The 21,321-nt window shown below is 42.6% G+C and overlaps 1 protein-coding gene across 5 annotated transcripts in view; it reads left to right on the forward strand.

The window, feature by feature from the left end:
• LOC109871558 (partitioning defective 3 homolog) overlaps positions 1-21,321 on the forward strand; it is a 217,153-nt gene that overhangs the window by 146,356 nt on the left and 49,476 nt on the right. For all 5 annotated transcript variants that reach the window (XM_031806547.1, XM_031806546.1, XM_031806544.1 and 2 more), the window contains 4 exons: positions 2,064-2,294; positions 3,221-3,449; positions 5,424-5,543; positions 17,713-17,967. In XM_031806547.1, the coding sequence (XP_031662407.1) occupies positions 2,064-2,294; positions 3,221-3,449; positions 5,424-5,543; positions 17,713-17,967 (835 nt within the window). The remainder of the gene's footprint in view (positions 1-2,063; positions 2,295-3,220; positions 3,450-5,423; positions 5,544-17,712; positions 17,968-21,321) is intronic.

The raw sequence follows: 21,321 nt of genomic DNA on the forward strand, positions 1-21,321 counted from the left end.
GTGGCTGTGGATATTGTGGCTGCTTGGCTGGGAGTGAGAAGTGGAGCGAAGGTGGAAGGTGGTAAATTGAATACATTGCAGCCTGAACAAGCAGGGCTGGTGCCTATTCATTTTCATCAGGCTGTCCTGTCCTCTTAACGTCTCACTGAAGCAGCAGCTGATGGGCTTTCATGCATCAAACCACATTCATTTGGTTTTAGCCTTCAGTCAGCAGCCCCACCGCACGCTTCCCAGTCACACCTCGGTGGTAGTCTTAAAAATGACATGAATTCAGACCTCTGACAGACGGCGTGAGTCAAGAACATCAGGCAGCGGTTTGTTTGAGAATTTCAGATAGTCAGACCTGGCAACCTCCAACCTTCTACATATCTGTACTAGGCGTATTTATACAGACCGCCACCCTATTCAAACTGAAGATAACGTGGGTCGTACAGAGATCGGTGGTGCTCCCTTATGATAATAAATACAGGTATCAATCACCCTGCAGTCAGGAGGAATGTCAAACAGGGAATACCCTGGAAGAGTCCCAAATAGCACCCTAAACCTTATAGTGCACTACTTTTGACCAGGGCCCATGGAACTCTGGTCAAAAGTAGTGCACTATGTAGGGAATAGGGTGCCATTTGAGAATCCCTGTGTGACTATAGGACCCACTGGAGTTGCACATGTAGGCACGTAATCGACTGGAAACGTCTTGGAAAGTTTGAAGGAATAACTGTTGCTATTGGCCATTAGGGAGCTGTATAACAGTGGGCAAACACCTCTCCATTGCCCTCTACTAACCTAGTGGACAAACATGTGGATATAGCCTGTGTCAAAAATGTCCTATAGCCAATCAGTGGAGGAGTATGGCCCTCTGGCCCAGGCTATTGTGTCCCACCTCTCGCAGGCTATGCTATGTCTATTCCCTATAGTGCACTACTTTTGACCAGAACTCTATGGGACGTCACTCCCTCTCCCAGGCTGTCACTGTGACCATTTTCCCAGGATTTGGGATTTGTTTTGGGCCTGCTAAATGGACCATGCCTCATTGCTGCTTTAGCTCGGAGTGAATGTGTAGATTAGAGGAGAGTGTAGCACAGGGGCCGGGCAGACAAAATAACCCTTGAAACGCTTAAGAAAATAGCCTGAAATCTATTAGCCTATAATAACAGTTATTAGGGTGAAATTACATTTCTACAATTTAAATTGTAATTGAGTGGTTATTGTGCAATGTATTTTTCCGATGAACAAAAATCGTGTTTTACAAATATTTTGTGGATGGAGTCTTGAACTGGAGGCTAGAAACAACAGGCCTGCGTCCCAAATGGCACCCTATTCCCTATAAAAAGCACTACTAGTATTAGCTCCCCGGGCCTCTTGTTTACCCAGTTCCAGTAGCTCTGCTACAGTATACTCTGTGGATTAGAGGGCTGTAGAGTCAGCTGGGCTGTTCCCCTGAGGTAATCCATCCCACTCTCTGGTTGCAATGCACATAGCACCCTATTCTGTGTATAGTGCACTACTTTTATAAGGGTCCTGGTCATAAGTAATGCACTACATAGGGTGCCATTTGAGACATATCCTCGCCACGCCTCCATACCACTCTACATTTTATTTATCTACAATACCCCCTCAACCTGTGAGTGATGGACAAGAGATGTACTGTACACCTACAGGGGTACTCAACTCTGACCCTACGAGGCCCGAAGTCTGCTGGTTTTCTGTTCTACCTGATAATTAATTGCACCCACTTGGTGTCCCAGGTCTAAATCAGTTCCTGATTAGAGAGGAAAAATATAAGGTCCAGATTTGCATTTGTGGGACATACTCTTATCTAGGCTTTAGCCAAAACACTATCATTTGTAAAAGTTATTCCACTTTTTTCTCAATGCAACACAACCTGTTTTGGTTACATGTTAGTGTGAGCCCCATCCAAGTTTTCTTTTCAACTCACGGGTAGTCAAGTAAAATAACAAGGTGCTTTAGTTGAACACAGCCCTGCATTAAAAAAATACAATCTCCTTTGGTTCCCTCACAGCTTAATCAAATAAGTAAGTTTTGATACTGTTGCTCCTCCCCAGGGTCTTCCACCAGGGACGTGGGTCCTTTCTTAGGCCTCAAGAAGTCCAGCTCTCTAGAGAGTTTACAGACAGCCGTTGCCGAGGTAACGCTGAACGGTGACATGCCCTTCCACAGGCCACGCCCACGCATCGTCAGGGGGCGGGGCTGCAATGAGAGCTTCCGGGCTGCCATCGACAAGTCATACGACAGGCCAGCCGCTACAGAGGATGACGATGAGGACATGGAGACATGTAAGAGACTTCTGTCGGACAAATCTCCATAAGATAGACTTCTGTTGGACATACACTACCGTCCAAAAGTTTGGGGTCACTTAGAAAAGTCATTGTTTTTGAATTTTTTTTATCATTTTGTCCATTAAAATAACATTAAATTGATCAGAAATACAGTTTTGGCATTGTTCATGTTGTAAATGACTATTGTTGCTAGAAACGGCAGATTTTTTAACAATTGTTTAATGGAATATTTACATTTTAAAAGGATAATTGATCATTAATAAACCCACAAATGCTGATGCTCCAGATACTCAACTAGTCTAAAGAAGGCCAGTTTTATTGCTTCTTTAAACAGAACAACAGATTTCAGCTGTGCTAACATAATTGCAAAAGGGCTTTCTAATGATCAATTAGCCTTTTAAAATTATAAACTTGGATTAGCTAACACAACGTGCCATTGGAACGCAGGAGTGATGGTTGCTGATAATGGGCCTCTGTACGCCTTTGTAGATATTCCATTAAAAATCATCCGTTTCCGACTTAAATAGTCATTTACAACATTAACAATGTCTACACTGTATTTCTGATCAATTTGATGTTATTTTAATGGACCAAAAAATTAGCTTTTCTTTCAAAAACAAGGACATTTCTAAGTGACCCCAAACTTTTGAATGGTAGTGTACCTCCGTAAGATAGACATTTATTGGACAGATCTTAGTTCAGGAGACATGTAAGATATAATTATATTGGATAGAAATATTAGCTAACCAAAAGCCAAATACTTTCACACATACTCTATCTTCCATTGATATCTATACACAATTAATGCTAAAGTTCAAGTTACCTGTGTGTATTAAAAGTAAGGATTCAAGATCAAAGATTCAAAGACCATTTCTTCTTTAAAGATTCCAGCAATATAAAACGTTCTGTTACTGTCTGTCCAGTGGAGGAGGACACCGAGGGGAGCTCTCGGTCCGGGCGCGACTCTGTGTCCACCGTGGCAGATCTGACGCCACTGCCTAACACCGAGAGACCGTTGGTCAACGGCAACCACACGGATGAAGACGAGAAGGACAAGGGAGGGAATGACAAAAAGAAACAGAAGGACAAAGAGAAGGACAGCAAGAACAAGGCTAAGAAAGGCATGCTGAAAGGCCTGGGAGACATGTTCAGGTAGGACGCGTACGCACACATACACACTCTCCATTCTCCTCTACCAGTCTTTTACCCACCCTTATAAGTGGGTCATGCCTTTCATCTGATTGTCTGAGATGGTCTCTGAGATGCCAATGATGCATACATTATTTATTCCTAGTGGTTTTGACAGAGGTTATGTCCCAAATAGCACCCTATTCGCTATATATAGTGCACAACTTATTTAGTAAAAGTAGTGTACAAAAGTGGTTCTGACAGAGAATGCCGATAGTGTAAAATAATAAGGAGCTCCTGTCAGACATGCAGATCAGATGTGTTTGGCTTAAAGGTTTCTGGAAGCTTGAATTGTTTGGCTGCTATAATTGCAGGGAAAGTTAGAATCATTATTGACCTGAGCACTGTCAGTAGTTACACACACACACACACGCACACACACTTTAATCAAGCCCAGATAAAGTATTTAAAATAACTTTGAATACTTTTTAAACACAGGTCTGGTTGGAGTGTGTTAGTCGCTCTCTAAACAGAGACACCAGACAGAGGCTAGTCGGAGCTGACCCTCTCAGTTCTCTGGGCTCCACGCACATACACACACACTGCAGCCCAATCAAAGCCTCATTACCATCAGACCACAGCATCCTCCCTCCTACTCTACACCAATCAAAACTTGGACTCAAAGCAACACCCAATCTGCTCGCTTTGCAGCCTCCTCAAAATGGCCACTGCCCAGACACACACACACACACACACACACACACACACACACACGTGTGGATTTGTCAATATGGTTGGTTTTTCAATGCTACGGTGTAGTAAAGTGAAGAACTGTAACTCATGAAAGGTTTCGAGCTGTGCTATAGTCAGACTGTCAAGCCAGACCTTATCACATCAAGATTAATTTGAAATGCGTCTTATGTGATTGCAATGCATCCTGTCTGTCCATCTAATATCTCTGTCGTTGGATGTTAAACTGCCGTGGCTCATCGTTATCTTCTCATGGACATTCTTTATCTGAGAAAATAACTTGACCGCAAATATATAAAGCAATGCAGTCTCTCTCCCTTTCTCTCGCTCTCTTTCTCTCTGTTGACGCTTTTTCTCAGAGCCGTTGAACTTGAAGTCTCAAGTCACCTGCTTCTTTAGTTCAAATATCTCTTGTAAATTCCCATCTTATCAGTGGTGTTGAACTCGTGAGCAGAGAAGTGATAAGGGTTCTGTGCGCAGAATATTAAGAATGTTAAATGCCCTTCTGTCATGATGAATGTCCTCATCTCAAAGTTTCACTTGTGCCTCCTGTCATAAATCTCAACTGTGTCCCAAATGGCACCCTATTCCCTAGATACATAGGGGCTCTGGTTGAAAGTAGTGCACTATAAGGGGAACAGGGTACCATTTTGGAGTCCCAATTAATATTGGGACGTGGCTGGTGTTTAAGGAGACTTAATGGAAGCCACTGGCGTGGAAAGAGAAACTGTCACCCGCTGTCTCTGTGATAGATAGGACAATTCTCAATATTAACATCTACACATCACTGTCGACCACTTTATGCTACATTTGAGGCCATTTGTTGATCAATTAATCAGGCAATAGACCTCCCCCTGCTGTATTTCGCTCCGCTCTGTTTCTCACACTCTGAGACTCTGCAGGCCGATTTCCCTCTGAGTTAGCCTAGGAAAACTCAGTCAAGTAGAATGTAAAAGTTGAGAGCTAAACATTTGGAGTTTTTATCAGAAGTAAGTTGGAGAGAGTGGCAGAGTTGATCACCATTAGTAGTTAACTAGTTATTATCTCTGGGGGAACTGTTTGAATGTGTCCCAAATGGCAATATATTCTATATTCCTTATAAAGTGTACTACTTTTAACCAGATCCAATAGGGCTCTGGTTAAAAGGAGTGCGTTAGGGAATGGGGTGCCATTTGGGATGCACACATAGAAATACCCAAATCGAAGCCATTTCGGTAAAATTGTCTGCTGATCCCATTTATGTTTTAGGTTTGGTAAACATCGCAAGGACGGAGAGAAAATTGAGCGTAAAGGGTCAAGCAAGTGGAGGCCGGAAGAGCTGCAAGCCTCAGAGGAAGAAACACTGAGGATGAGACTGGAGCAGGAGAGGTCAGTGTCTGTCTACACACACCATTTTGTAATAATGTTTTATTGTTATAGAGACTGGCAGGACAGTTAAAAAATAGATGTTTTGTGGTGGGACTGGGATTCAATCCCACACGAATACAAGCGTAATGTGCTGAAAGGCATTGGGGGGTGCTACCCACTAGACAAACCCCAGGACACGAGCTCAACTCAGTTTAATGAAGGATAGGGCAGGAGGGCAATGTGCCAGTCATTTGGGCACCAGGTTGTAAATGCCGAAGCTTATTACTGAACATACACACATACATACATACAGTTCAAGTCGGAAGTTTACGTACACTTAGGTTGGAGTCATGAAAACTCGTTTTTCAACCGCTCCACAAATGTCTTGTTAACAAACTAGAGTTTTGGGAAGTCTGTTAGGACATCTACTTTGTGCATGACACAAGTAACTTTTCCAACAATTGTTTACAGACAGATTATTTCACTTATAATTCACTGTATCACAATTCCAGTGGGTCAGAAGTTGACTATGCCTTTAAACAGCTTGGAAAATTCCAGAAAATTATGGCATGGATTTAAAAGCTTCTGATAGGCTAATTGACATAATTTGAGTCAATTGGAGGTGTACCTGTGGATGTATTTCAAGGCCTACCTACAAACTCAGTGCCTCTTTGCGTGTCATCATGGGAATATCAAAAGAAATCAGCCAAGACCTCAGAAAATAAATGGTAGACCTCCACAAGTCTGGTTCATCCTTTGGAGCAATTTTCAAACGCCTGAAGGTACCATGTTCATCTGTACAAACAATAGTACGCAAGAATAAATACCATGGGACCACGCAGCCGTCATACCGCTCAGGAAGGGGACGCGGTCTCCTAGAGATGAACGTACTTCGGTGCGAAAAGTGCAAATCAGTCCCAGAACAACAGCGAAGGACCTTGAGGAAATGGGTACAAAAGTATCTATATCCACAGTAAAACGAGTCCTATATCGACATAACCTGAAAGGCCGCTCAGCAAGGAAGAAGCCATTGCTCCAAACCGCCATAAAAAAGCCAGACTACAGTTTGCAACTGCACATGGGGACAAAGATCGTACTTCTTGGAGAAATGTCCAAAGAACACCATCCCAACTTTGAAGCACGTGGTTGGCAGCATCATGTTGTGGGGGTGCTTTGCTGCAGGAGGGACTGGTGCACTTCACAAAATAGATGGCATGAGGTAGGAAAATTCTGTGGATATATTGAAGCAACATCTCAAGACATCCGTCAGGAAGTTAAAGCTTGGTCGCAAATGGGTCTTCCAAATGGACAATGACACCAAGCATACTTCTAAAGTTGTGGCAACATGGTTTAAGGACAACAAAGTCAAGTTATTGGAGTGGCCCTGACCTCAGTCCTATAGAAAATTTGTGGGGAGTACTGAAAAAGTGTGTGCGAGCAAGAAGGCCTACAAACCTGACTCAGTTACACCAGCTCTGTCCGGAGGAATGGGCCAAAATTCACCAAACTTATTGTGGGAAGCTTGTGAAAGGCTACCCGAAATGTTTGACCCAAGTTTAACAATTTATAGGCAATGCTACCAAATACTAATTGAGTGTGTGTAAACTTCTGATCCACTGGGAATGTGGTGAAAGAAATAAAAGCTGATATTAATCACACTCTACTATTATTCTGACATTTCACATTCTTAAAATAAAGTAGTGATCCTAACTGACCGAAGACAGGGATTTTTTTACTTGGATTAAATGTTAGGAATGGTGAAAAACTGAGTTTAAATGTATTTGACAAAGCTGTATGTAAACTTCTGACTTCAACTGTACATGTTTTAGGTACATGATCACTGCCCCTAAAACATGGTATTTAACACTTCTATTTCACATTATTAGAAAGTTCAGATATCAGTTTTGAGGGCGATTATTCACATTGTGATAACACCCTATAATGTTTAGTAATAACTGGTTTGACAAAATGCAACTGAATATTGTGATGTTTTCACCGATTTATGACATGTTCTTGTGTACTTACGCTGCTTCCTCTCCTCTCCAACTACTGCATTTGGGACACAACCGTGGATTCCTCAAAATTAAAATTGTGTTTTTGTAGTACTTAGTTATACAGGCATCATACAGTAAATTATACTACTTGAGGTCAAATAGGATATTGCACAAGACATGGCTGTCACTGAAATGTACCATTGATGCAAAACTCAACTAAAGCCATTAACAGGGCTTTCTGGTCGGTCACATCGTCTTTTCTATTTCTACCAGGAGCCAAAGAAAGTTCAAGGGTCAACATATTGGGAAGCCTCACTGAAAGAGCCTGCTCTGTCTTCCTTCCCCGGCCTGTCTTACTTGCCCCTGTCTCAATGACTACATCCTTTTCTGTGATCCCACAAGTCAACTGAAAGCTACATTCACACATACGCTAGAGACAGGGTGAGAGTCCCAAGTGGCACCCTATTCCCTATATAGTTGCCCTGGTCTAAAGTAGTGCACTATATTGGGAATAGGGTGCTATTTGGGATGCAACTAAAAAATAGAGAGAGGGAGTGTTGTTGGGGCTTGATGTACACCACCCTACTGCAGCACTGAGTGTTTCCTTTGATTTACCCTCTATTAAAGGACTGAAAGTTTTGGGGGCAATCATTGACATGAGAGCTTCTTTTGAAGCCAAGATATTTAGTGCCCTGGCTGTGGGTGATAATGATCACACTCATCACAACACTTCCATTTCTACGTACCATGTCATTACAGTGCTGATGCACAGCCAATCACTTGGACATGGAGACCAAATCAAAGGGACTGCCATTATAAATTCACATCAACAAAATAGCTCCCTTTGCTTTGGGCTCTCGGCTAATAAGTGTTGAAGATTATGGATTCAGAAGGAAATATACTGCAAGGTGAATCTATGCACAATTTATTTAGATCATAAGACATTGCTATACATATGTTAATTATCTTGTCATGAAATACCGAGAGTTGAACCTTCCAGAAATCATTATGATCAGACCTATAGGAAACACTTGTATGAATAAATCTGACATGACTTACTGTAGTAGCAATTTTATTTATATATATATATATACAGTGCCTTGCGAAAGTATTCGGCCCCCTTGAACTTTGCGACCTTTTGCCACATTTCAGGCTTCAAACATAAAGATATAAAACTGTATTTTTTTGTGAAGAATCAACAACAAGTGGGACACAATCATGAAGTGGAACGACATTTATTGGATATTTCAAACTTTTTTAACAAATCAAAAACTGAAAAATTGGGCGTGCAAAATTATTCAGCCCCTTTACTTTGAGATATCCAATAAATGTCGTTCCACTTCATGATTGTGTCCAAATCCACTAATTTGAAGGGGTATCCACATACTTTTGTATATATGTATATATGTATATATATATATATATATACAAGTGTGTGTGTATATATATATATATATATATATATATATATATATATATATATATATATATATATATATATATATATATATATATATATATATATATATATATATATATATATATATATATATATATATATATATATATATATATATATATATATACATACACAAAAGTGTGTGGATACCCCTTCAAATTAGTGGATTTGGATATTTCAGACACACCCGTTGCTGATAGGTGTAGAAAATCGAGCACACAGCATGCAATCTCCATAGATAAACATTGGCAATAGAAAGGGCTTACTGAAGAGCTCTGTCATGGCACCGTCATAGGAGGCAATAAGTCAGTTCAAATTTCTGCCTTGCTAGAGTTGCTCCGGCCAACTGTAAGTGCTGTTATTAAGAAGTGGAAACGTCTCGGAGCAACAACAGCTCAGCCGCAAAGTGGTAGGCCACACGAGCTCACATAATGGGACCGCCGAGTGCTGAAGCGTGTAGCATATAAAAATCATTGTCCTCGGTTGCAACACTGATTACCGAGTTCCAAACTGCCTCTGGAAGCAACATCAGCACAATAACTTTGTCGGGAGCTTCACGAAATGGGTTTCCATGGCCGGGGCCACCGCACTCCACCATGCGCAAGTGTCAGCTGGACTGTTGTAAAGCTTGCCGCCATTGGACTGGAGTGATAAATCACACTTCACCATCTGGCATTCTGACGGACAAATCTGGGTTACCTACCTGCCCGAATGCGTAGTGCTAACTGTAACGTTTGGTAGAGGAGGAATAATGGTCTGGGGCTATTTTCCATGGTTCAGACTAGGCCCCTTAGTTCCGGTGAAGGAAAATCGTAACGCACAGCATACAATGACATTGTAGACAGTTCTGTGCTTCCAACTTTGTGGCAACAGTTTAGGGAAGGCCTTTTCTTGTTTCAGCATGACAATGCCCCTGTGCACATAGCGAGGTCCATACAAAAATGGTTTGTAGAAATCGGTGTGGAAGAACTTGACTGGCCTGCACAGAGCCCTGACCTCAACCCCATTCAACACCTTTGGAATTAATTGGAATGCCGACTGTGAGCCATGCCTAATCGCCCAACATCACTAATGCTTGTGTGGCTGAATGGAAGCAAGTCCCCACAGCAATGTTCCAACTGTTAGTGGAAAGCCTTCCTTGAAGAGTGGAGGCTGTTATGGCAGCAAAGGGGGAACAATCTCCTTATCAATGCCCATGATTTTGGAATAAAGATGTTCGACAAGCAGGTATCCACATACTTTTGGTCATGGAGTATATATCTGCATCACTGTGGTACATAGGTCTCTGCATTAAACACAAAATGTCCTCTGTACATTTTTGATCACATTCAATACTAATCTCTAGATGGATCTCAAGTTACAGTAAGTCAGTGTGGGTGGATCATCAATCATGCTTCGTTTCTTATCCAGATGAAACACTTGTGTTCTCAGTGTGCTATCTACCTACTCCTCCACCCCTCTCCCTACAGACCATTCTGTGGTGAACAGCTAAGGTATTCATTTTAAGTGCAAGGAGGGACTACCTCAACGAGCACATAATTACAGCTACGCCAATTATCAACCTTTAAACTAGCAATTATCATCCCCTTGCTTCTCTCTGGGCCTCTTTACTGCCGGGGAACGAGGGAAAGAGAAAGGAGGACAGGTTTGCTTCGTCTAGCACTCAACAGGGAAATCTAAATAATTATGCCTCAAGAAATATGCATAATGAAATGGTAAGTCAAAGAAAAGGGTTTTCCATTTAACTGTGAAATAAAATAGTCATTATACGGGACAATATTTCTCCATAAAGGCAGTAATATTTCCCTGATGAGCTCAAAAAGAGCTCATCACATATTCTAGGCAGTCGCTGAGATGAATAGACTAAGCAATCTTTTGAATAATATTATGTTTAGGATTTTTTTTAGAAAACAAAGTCCTCTAATAACACATTAGCACTGTAGCCTGCCCTGAGTGAAGACACTCTAAAGCTTGTTTGTAGACTCAGCGAATATCTACATTACCAGAAGGAAACAGGCCCTTGAGAGATCTTTCTTTAAACCTGGAGAAAACAAGGTTTGTGTTGCGAGTGTAGTAAGCTAGTGATGGGAAACACTGTGCTGCTGATGAGGGCAGACATGGCAATCTGCTCCCTCAGAAGCCTTTCCATGGAAGGGAGGTAAAGGGGTCACCAATGCTATGTTCTAATCAGGCTAGCTAGACCGACGGAATGAATTTGTCTCCTTACAACAGCAGCTGCCCTGTACAATCTCAATCCCTACATCTTCTAAAAGAACCACTACAGCTGAATCGTCTTCCTCAAATTGCTCTGTTTACCCTGTACTACAAAAATGCTAATTGTTCCCCAATCCATTCAGATGAGATATTCTATCTTGAGAATAGCAAGTGCCAACACATGTCATAATCCTGAGCCTCTATCCAAGTGGGCCAGCCAGAAAGAAGGACTGAGTTAATCGTAGGACCAAACAATGGCCTCAGCCCTGACATGTTTCTGTGAGGAAACCCTCCCAGGTCTTAATGATTGGTCCTGATGAGAGATGGAAATATCTCTACTTGGCAAAGAGTAGGTGGCTAGGAGCTATAATGGGTTCTACACTAGGGAAGGAGGGGGTAGTAGATGGCATAAGAACCAGGGTTGGTGAGAGGCCTTTCCTCATTTTCCACACAGAACAATGTTCCATTGTGTTCACTGTGTAACAATAATGTGATGTCCCTTGGTGACAGCAGTGGGAAAAGTATCCAATTGGCGTACTTGAGGAAAAGTAGACATACTTTTTATAGAAAATGACTCGAGTAAGTCACCCAGTAAAATACTACTTGAGTAAAAGTATTAGGTTTTAAATATACCTAGTTGCGCTAAGTAGAAATAGTTCTGCCATATTCTGGTTACTAGAACTCTAATAGTTAGCTAATTTTCAGTTTGTTACAAAATAAGCTAGTATAGTGTGGAGAATCATTGTACCATCAATCACTGTGAAATATATTTTCAATAACCAAAAATGTTGTTGTTTTAGCTGTTTTGAAGCTGGTGTACAAAACCAAAAGTAAAATACGCTAAACTAAAGAACGGGAAGCATAGAAATAGTGCACATAGAACAGATCTACCCCTTCTTAGACTTTGATCACTACTTGAAAACATCTATAACTCGCATTGCTCTGGGAATTTTGTCTGATCGCCCAAAAAGTTGCCTACCGATTTAAGTATCAAATGTGAACCTCATTGCTAAAATATACTTCTGTATAAAAAATGTCAAATTCCTTATTAACCAAACGAGACGGCACTTGTGTTTTAATTTTTGATTTAAGGATAGCCAGGGGCACACTCCAACACTGCCATAATTTACAAACAAAGCATGTGTGTTTAGTGAGTCCGTCAGATCAGAGGACGTACAGGTGATCAGGGATGTGTGAATTGGACCATTTTCCTGTCCTGCCAAGTGTTCAAAATGTAACGAGTACTTTGGGTGTCAGGAAAAATGTATGGAGCAATAAGTATATTTTCTTTAGGAATTAGAGTAAATGTTGTCAAATATAAATAGTCAAGTTCAGATACTCCTTAAGTACTTTACACCTTTGCTTGGTGGTAAAAGGTACACAATAATGATAAAACATACTGAATGAAAGGAAAGTGGGATTAGATGTATACATAATATATTCCGGACAGTTGATTCACCAGACAGAAGCTTGTCGGTGTCCCAAATGGTACCGTATTCCCTATATTGTGCACTACTGTTGACCAGGCCTAGTGCACTACATTGGGAATATGGTGCCATTTAGGACGCACTAAACAATTCTGTTTTTCTGTCTAGCTGTGAAGAGAAGGCCCTGAACCTCACCTGAGGAGTAAATTCATACAGACAGTCAATTAGAGGTGGATTTTCTCTAGCCTCTGGCCTTGACCAATCAATATGTGTTTTACCGGCGGATTTGCAAATCCCAACTGATCCTTGGGAAAGGAACTGCCATTACAGATCAGACATTGATTAGGTTAAAGTTTCTGCTTCTCCACCCTTCCCAAGGTAGCCTACTCAGACCGTCACAGAATTTCGAACTATTTCACTGCAGCAGTGGAAAGTTTACACGGGGGTTTAAAATTACATAAGTGTTATAGAAAGAAGGTGCAGCCGCCTTTTACAATAAGGATGTAAAAATGTTTGTCTCAAATGCACCCTATTCACTGTATTATGGCTCTGGTCAAAAGCTGTACACTATATAGGGGGAAGCCTACCAGACGAGCTAAATTCCTTCAATGCTCGCTTTGAGGCAAGCAACACTGAACCATGCATAAGAGCACTAGCTGTTCCGGATGACTGTGATCACGCTCTCCGTAGCCGATAGAGTGTAAGACCTTTAAACAGGTTAACTGCGTACTCAGAGCATACGCCGACCAGCTGGCAAATGACATTTTCAACCTCTCACTGACCCAGTCTGTAATACCTACATATTTCAAGCAGACCAAGCATAGTCCCTGTACCCAAGAATGCCAAGGTAGCCGGTCTAAATACTATCTCCCCGTAGAAACTCATATCTATAGCCATGAAATGCTTTGAAAGGCAGGTCCTGGCTCACATCAACACCATCGTCCCAGACACGCTTGAACCGCTCCAATTTGCATACCACCCCAACAGATACACAGATTACGCAATCGCTATTGCACTCCACACTGCCCTTTGCCACCCGGACAAAAGGAACAACTTTGTAAGAATGCTGTTCATTGACTACAGCTCAGCGTTCAACAACATAGTGCCCTCCAAGCTCATCACTAAGCTAAGGATTTAACACCTCCCTCTGTAACTGGATCCTGGACTTCCTGAGGGGCCATTTGGTGAGGGTAGGCAACAGTGCTTCTGCCACACAGGGGCTCCTCAGGGATGTGTGCTTAGTCCCCTCCTTTACTCCCTGTTTACCCACGACCGCGTGGCCGCACACAACTTATAATTACCTTGGCCAATGTCACAACAGTGGTAGGCCTGATCCACAACGACGATGAGACCTGGAAGTGTGGTGCCACGAAAACAACCTCTCCCTCAATGTCAGTAAGACGAGAGATGAACGTGGACTACAGGAAATTAGGTCTGAGCACGCCCGCACTCACATTGACAGCGCTGTAGTGGAGCGGGTCGAGTGTCCAAATCACGAAGGACCCATCATGGTCCAAACACACCAACGCAGTCATGAAGAAGGCACGACAATGCTTCTTCCCCCTCAAGAGGCTGAAAAGATTTGGCATGGGCCCTCAGATCCTCAAAGTTATACACCTGCACAATTGAGAGAATCTTGACTGGCTGCATCACCGCTTGATATTGCGACTGCTTGGCATCCGACCGCAAGGCGCTACATAGGTTAGTGTGTACGGCCAAGTACATCACTGGGGCCGAGCTCCCTGCCACCCAGGACCTATATGCCAGGCAGTGTCAGAGGAAGGCCCTAAAAATTGTCAGACTCCAGCCACCAAAGTCATAGACTTTTCTTTATGATACCGCTCGGCGGTATCCGGGACAAAAAAAGGCTCCTGAACAGCTTCTACCCCCAAGCCATAAGACCACTGAACAGCTAATCAAATGGCTTCCCAGGCTATTTGCATATATTATATATTTTGCACTGGCTCTATGCACTCTCACTGGACTCTACCCACACAGTCACACATTCTACAGTCACACAGTCTACATAGATACTACATATGCTTATACACACAAAACATACACATGCATATTGACTCCCCACAGACAAACTTTTAAACTCTTTCACAATGTTTACACATGCTGCTGCAACGCTGTTTATAATCTTCTATCATGATTGCCTCGTCACTTTTACCCCTACCTACATATACATATTACCTCAATTACCTCAGCTACCTTGTACCTAAGCACATTGACTGTACTGGAAGTCCTTGTACACTGAGTATATAAAAAAATGAAGAACTGTTCTTGCCATGACATATAGACTGATCAGGTGAAAGCTTTGGTCCCTTGTTGATGTCACTTAAAATCCACTTCAATCAGTGTAGATGAAGGGGAGGAGACAGGTTAAAGAAGGATTTTAAAGCCTTGAGACAATTGAGATATGTGTGCCATTCAGAGGGTGAATGGGTAAGACAAAAGAGCCTTTTAAAGGGGTATTGTAGTAGGTTTGTGTCAAGAACTGCAATGCTTCTGGGTTTTTCAAGCACAACCGTTTCCCGTGTGTTTCAAGAATGGTCCACTACCCAAAGGACATTCAGCCCACTTGACACAACTGTGGCAAGTATTGAAGTCAACATAGGCCAGCTTCACTGTAGAATGCTTTTGACACCTTGTAGAGTCCATGCCCCGACGAATTGAGGCTGTTCTGAGGGCAAAAGGGGGGTGCAAATGTTTGGTATACTCTGTATATAGCCTCATTATTTTATTGTTACTATTTCCTTTTGTGCAAATGTTCTTTTTAATTTTGCATTGTCTTTTATTTATTTATTTATTTTACCTTTATTTAACCAGGTAGGCAAGTTGAGAACAAGTTCTCATTTACAATTGCGACCTGGCCAAGATAAAGCAAAGCAGTTCGACAGATAAAACGACACAGAGTTACACATGGAGTAAAAACAAACATACAGTCAATAATGCAGTATAAACAAGTCTATATACAATGTGAGCAAATGAGGTGAGAAGGGAGGTAAAGGCAAAAAAGGCCATGATGGCAAAGTAAATACAATATAGCAAGTAAAATACTGGAATGGTAGTTTTGCAATGGAAGAATGTGCAAAGTAGAAATAAAAAAATAATGGGGTGCAAAGGAGCAAAATAAATTAATTAATTAAAATTAAATACAGTTGGGAAAGAGGTAGTTGTTTGGGCTAAATTATAGGTGGGCTATGTACAGGTGCAGTAATCTGTGAGCTGCTCTGACAGTTGGTGCTTAAAGCTAGTGAGGGAGATAAGTGTTTCCAGTTTCAGAGATTTTTGTAGTTCGTTCCAGTCATTGGCAGAAGAGAACTGGAAGGAGAGGCGGCCAAAGAAAGAATTGGTTTTGGGGGTGACTAGAGAGATATACCTGCTGGAGCGTGTGCTACAGGTGGGAGATGCTATGGTGACCAGCGAGCTGAGATAAGGGGGGACTTTACCTAGCAGGGTCTTGTAGATGACATGGAGCCAGTGGGTTTGGCGACGAGTATGAAGCGAGGGCCAGCCAACGAGAGCGTACAGGTCGCAATGGTGGGTAGTATATGGGGCTTTGGTGATAAAACGGATTGCACTGTGATAGACTGCATCCAATTTGTTGAGTAAGGTATTGGAGGCTATTTTGTAAATGACATCGCCAAAGTCGAGGATTGGTAGGATGGTCAGTTTTACAAGGGTATGTTTGGCAGCATGAGTGAAGGATGCTTTGTTGCGAAATAGGAAGCCAATTCTAGATTTAACTTTGGATTGGAGATGTTTGATATGGGTCTGGAAGGAGAGTTTACAGTCTAACCAGACACCTAAGTATTTGTAGTTGTCCACGTATTCTAAGTCAGAGCCGTCCAGAGTAGTGATGTTGGACAGGCGGGTAGGTGCGGGTAGCGATCGGTTGAAGAGCATGCATTTAGTTTTACTTGTATTTAAGAGCAATTGGAGGCCACGGAAGGAGAGTTGTATGGCATTGAAGCTTGCCTGGAGGGTTGTTAACACAGTGTCCAAAGAAGGGCCGGAAGTATACAGAATGGTGTCGTCTGCGTAGAGGTGGATCAGGGACTCACCAGCAGCAAGAGCGACCTCATTGATGTATACAGAGAAGAGAGTCGGTCCAAGAATTGAACCCTGTGGCACCCCCATAGAGACTGCCAGAGGTCCGGACAGCAGACCCTCCGATTTGACACACTGAACTCTATCAGAGAAGTAGTTGGTGAACCAGGCGAGGCAATCATTTGAGAAACCAAGGCTGTCGAGTCTGCCGATGAGGATATGGTGATTGACAGAGTCGAAAGCCTTGGCCAGATCAATGAATACGGCTGCACAGTAATGTTTCTTATCGATGGCGGTTAAGATATCGTTTAGGACCTTGAGCGTGGCTGAGGTGCACCCATGACCAGCTCTGAAACCAGATTGCATAGCAGAGAAGGTATGGTGAGATTCGAAATGGTCGGTAATCTGTTTGTTGACTTGGCTTTCGAAGACCTTAGAAAGGCACGGTAGGATAGATATAGGTCTGTAGCAGTTTGGGTCAAGAGTGTCCCCCCCTTTGAAGAGGGGGATGACCGCAGCTGCTTTCCAATCTTTGGGAATCTCAGACGACACGAAAGAGAGGTTGAACAGGCTAGTAATAGGGGTGGCAACAATTTCGGCAGATAATTTTAGAAAGAAAGGGTCCATATTGTCTAGCCCGGCTGATTTGTAGGGGTCCAGATTTTGCAGCTCTTTCAGAACATCAGCTGAATGGATTTGGGAGAAGGAGAAATGGGGAAGGCTTGGGCGAGTTGCTGTTGGGGGTGCAGTGCTGTTGTCCGGGGTAGGAGTAGCCAGGTGGAAAGCATGGCCAGCCGTAGAAAAATGCTTATTGAAATTCTCAATTATGGTGGATTTATCAGTGGTGACAGTGTTTCCTATCTTCAGTGCAGTCTTAATTTGGCATTGTCTGGAAAGGGCCCGTAAGTAAGCATTTCACAGTCAAGTCTACACCTGTTGCTTTCAGTGCATGTGTCAATTACATTTGATTTCAATAGGGTGTCATCCACGGTTTTCCTTTTGAATCCATAAAGAAACATTCCGTGTCTCCTTTCCTCCAGGATCCAGCTTAAGACCCGGGAGCTGCGGGAGCGGCAGGCACGGGAGAGGGACTACGCTGAGATCCTGGACATCAACCTGAGCCGAGACGAGGAGCACCCCTATGCCGGCATCGGGCCCCTGGACACATCCCTGGGCAGCGGTCACAGCCGTCCCCAGAGCCCCCGAGACAACGACCACCACCACCAAGACTCCTCCCTCTACACACAATTCGGCAAGGCCCGCAACGCAAACGGACGCCCTCCCTCCGCCGACAGGTAGGGGGCCGAGGGTCGGTCCTACGCTATGAGGGGCAGAACTGGGTTTAAATACTTTGGCCATTTGCTCAATCCTGCCAGGAGTGGCAGATGGGCAGGGTTTGTCTTTGAACCCGGGGCTGATGAAGAGAGGTAGTAATACCACTATAAATACCACTATCAAGAATTACTATTACTATTAACTAGCACTTCTGCCTGGTACATTGTTTTTATGGACCAATTCATCGCGCTAAAGACCATCATTCAAGCCCTGGTGATGTTGAAGAACTCATTCCTTTATAGGTAAAATAGTATCTTGCTGTGCCTAGGTAACGCTAGGCCAAACACTGTTGCACTGAAGTGTCTTAGTCCAGTCAACACACCTCACCCCAGGAAAATAACCACAGGAATGAAAGGCAGTTAAATATCACCACTCTACTGACAGGGACTCACTGGTGATTACCTTGGTCCTAGGGGGAAAGGGAGGCAACATTTCTACATTTTCACTTACTCACTCCTGTTGTATGTTCATAAAATGCATCCCAAATGGCACCCTATTTCCTACATAGCTGCGCTTTTACTTTTATAGGCCCTGGTCAAAAGTAGTGCACTATATTGGGAATATAGTGCTGGTTTAGGACTGTAGATAAACCGTTTGTGACTCAGAATCGAAGTCTGGTCCTCAGGCTGATCCGGTTTACTTTCCTTTGGGATTGGCATCTGTCAATCATCTCACACCATTCCCCAGACTCTTGTGGAATGGAAGATATTTTAATTTTACCAACTTCAACTTAATTGTCCCAGATTGGTTTTACAACAATACTCCAACATCATCGTACATCAATGATCTGTATTCCTACCATGTATTCATTCATACTCAATGTACCAGTGACAGTACTGTACATCACACATGAAGCTATGAGAAACCATAAGCCTGTGTGCCCTCTGTCTACAGCAGTAGTCCGTGCCTGCGTCCCAAATGGTGCCCTATTGTGCAGAACTTTTGTGCACTACATCGGGAATATGATACCATTTGGGACGCTGACCCAATATTACAGTGCCATTTGGGACGCAGAACCAGTATTAAATTGTAAGTCTGTATGGCCTGAAGCGTATTACATAATGAATTATGTGATTTCTCTAGCCAAAGAGAATACAGGGTGTTATTTCACATGTTCCTATACTCACAGCAGTGTGTATATTATTAATACTGCATGTAGTATTGATTTGTAAATTATTGTGCTGCCACAGTGTTAGTGTTCCTTTATACAGGTAAATGCCAAAATAAAGGAAACATAGTGTCTTAATTGGGTGTTGAGCCAGAACAGTTTCAATACACCTTGGCACAGATTCTACAAGTGTCTGGAACTCTTATTGGAGGGATGCGATACCATTATTCCATGAGAAAACGCTGTCTCAGGCACCGCTCCAGAATCTTCTATAAGTGTTCAGTTGGGTTGAGATCAGGTGACAGACGGCTATGGCATATGGTTTACATCATTTTCATGCTAATTAAACCATTCAGTGATCACTTGTGGATGGGGGCATTGTCATCCTATGGGGGCATAGCCATGGTACACAAAAGAATGGCCTACCCAGCATTTTTATACATGACCCTAAGCATGATGGGATGTTAATTACCTTAGGAATCACAGCTGTGTGGAAGCACCTGCTTTCAATATACTTTGTATCCCTCATTTACTCAAGTGTTTCCTTTATTTTGGCAGTTACCTGTAGTTCTAGAGCGAGGATGTGTGAAGAAGTGAATAGCATTACCATGCACTGCTGCTGTTGAACGAGACTAGCAAAATCATAGAGCACTTGTTCAATAAACAGTCAAGGACTTCATGTTTGTGTTCATGATGCACCACAACGATTCAGCTCCATGGAGAAAGGTGTAGAATTCCGGGAAATTCTCTACACCGACAATGTGGGGGCCTCTAAAAATGTTATCTAAAATTCCACCGGGCCGACCGCGCCCATTGCCACGCCCACCTACTAAGCCCTTTTTTGATAGAGTAAAAAACCCTGACTTCTACTATGTAGTTCAGGGCTAATGCTATGATTGAGAGACTGATTTAATTATTGATATGTGACCCACAATATAATATCTACTCATGTCCATGGCACTAAGACCTACGGTATGTGTTACTATGATAATGGTGGACATTGGACAGTCATACCCTGTATGTGAGGGGTGATGTGCTTTCTCAACTGCCCTTGTTTGTCTCCGAATATGAAAGCCAGAATAGTGCCGTTTGGGGACTAGTCTCCTCCCTCTTTCATTCCTCTTAGAGCTGGAACATCACCCATTGCCCTTTTTGTCTGCTTGGCAGAGAAGGAAAACAAACCTGCAGCTGCATAAACATGCAGTGGAATTCATTTTCTAATTGCCTACAGTAGTTGCTTGCAAAACTGCGGACCATCAGAACTTTCAATTTAACTGTGCAGCGTAAAATTAGTCTGCCGGGAGCTTCATGAAACCCAGAGGAGAAGTCAGCCATTTCCTCCACCCTGAGAACCATGACTGACTTCTGTCAGCTCAATCATATTGTTGTGACAGGCGGAGTCTTAAATGGCACCCTATTTCCTATATAGTGCACTACTTCCGACCAGGGCCTTGTCAACAGTAGTGCACTATATAGGGAATATGGTTCCATTTGAGACGCAACCATACTGGTGCAACATAGTTGAAACAGCATAGAGCTTTCTGTGGAGTTCATAGGCATCGGTACTGTGTATTAGCCTACAGTATGGAACTGCAACATGGCTGGGCTAGTATGGGCTGCCTGGTAAAGGATTTATAGAGTTAGTGAAAGAAAATAATTTATGTTGAAATTACTCTGTTTGTTGTGCAGTAATTGTTATTTTGGTACGGGTCCTATATTTATTGTATTGGTGGTACTGTAGCTGTAAGGTAAGAATATTCTCTCTCTGTGAGCTAGTCCTTCATGGTCCTCTGCCAAATTGCATAACCTCTCCTGGATATTGTGGTTGGTCCTACTTGCCCCCTCCGTCTGCCAAAAAAAATATTGTGCAAAGCCCAAACTTATCTCAGTAACCTTTTCCCACAATTACTGTGTATATTTCACAAGGTCTTGAGTTCAAATTTGACATCTGGTAACATTTGTCATAACCTTGTAAGTCCTAAGCCCCCAAATAGACTGAAAATGCAATTATGTACTTGGCAACAACTGTGTTGGCCATAACAATGTAGTCTACTTTAGTGAGAAGCACAGAACACTGGGAGAATTCTGGGATTTAAACAGCAACAAAGCGGTCACCCAACATGTTTTTGGTAAACAGCTGAGGAACTGGGCTGAAGTAATGTAACAACTCTCAAATTCATAGACCATCCATGAGATCAAAAATATC

Source organism: Oncorhynchus kisutch, linkage group LG27, assembly GCF_002021735.2.
Source record: "Oncorhynchus kisutch isolate 150728-3 linkage group LG27, Okis_V2, whole genome shotgun sequence".
Classification (NCBI taxonomy): Eukaryota; Metazoa; Chordata; class Actinopteri; order Salmoniformes; family Salmonidae; genus Oncorhynchus; species Oncorhynchus kisutch.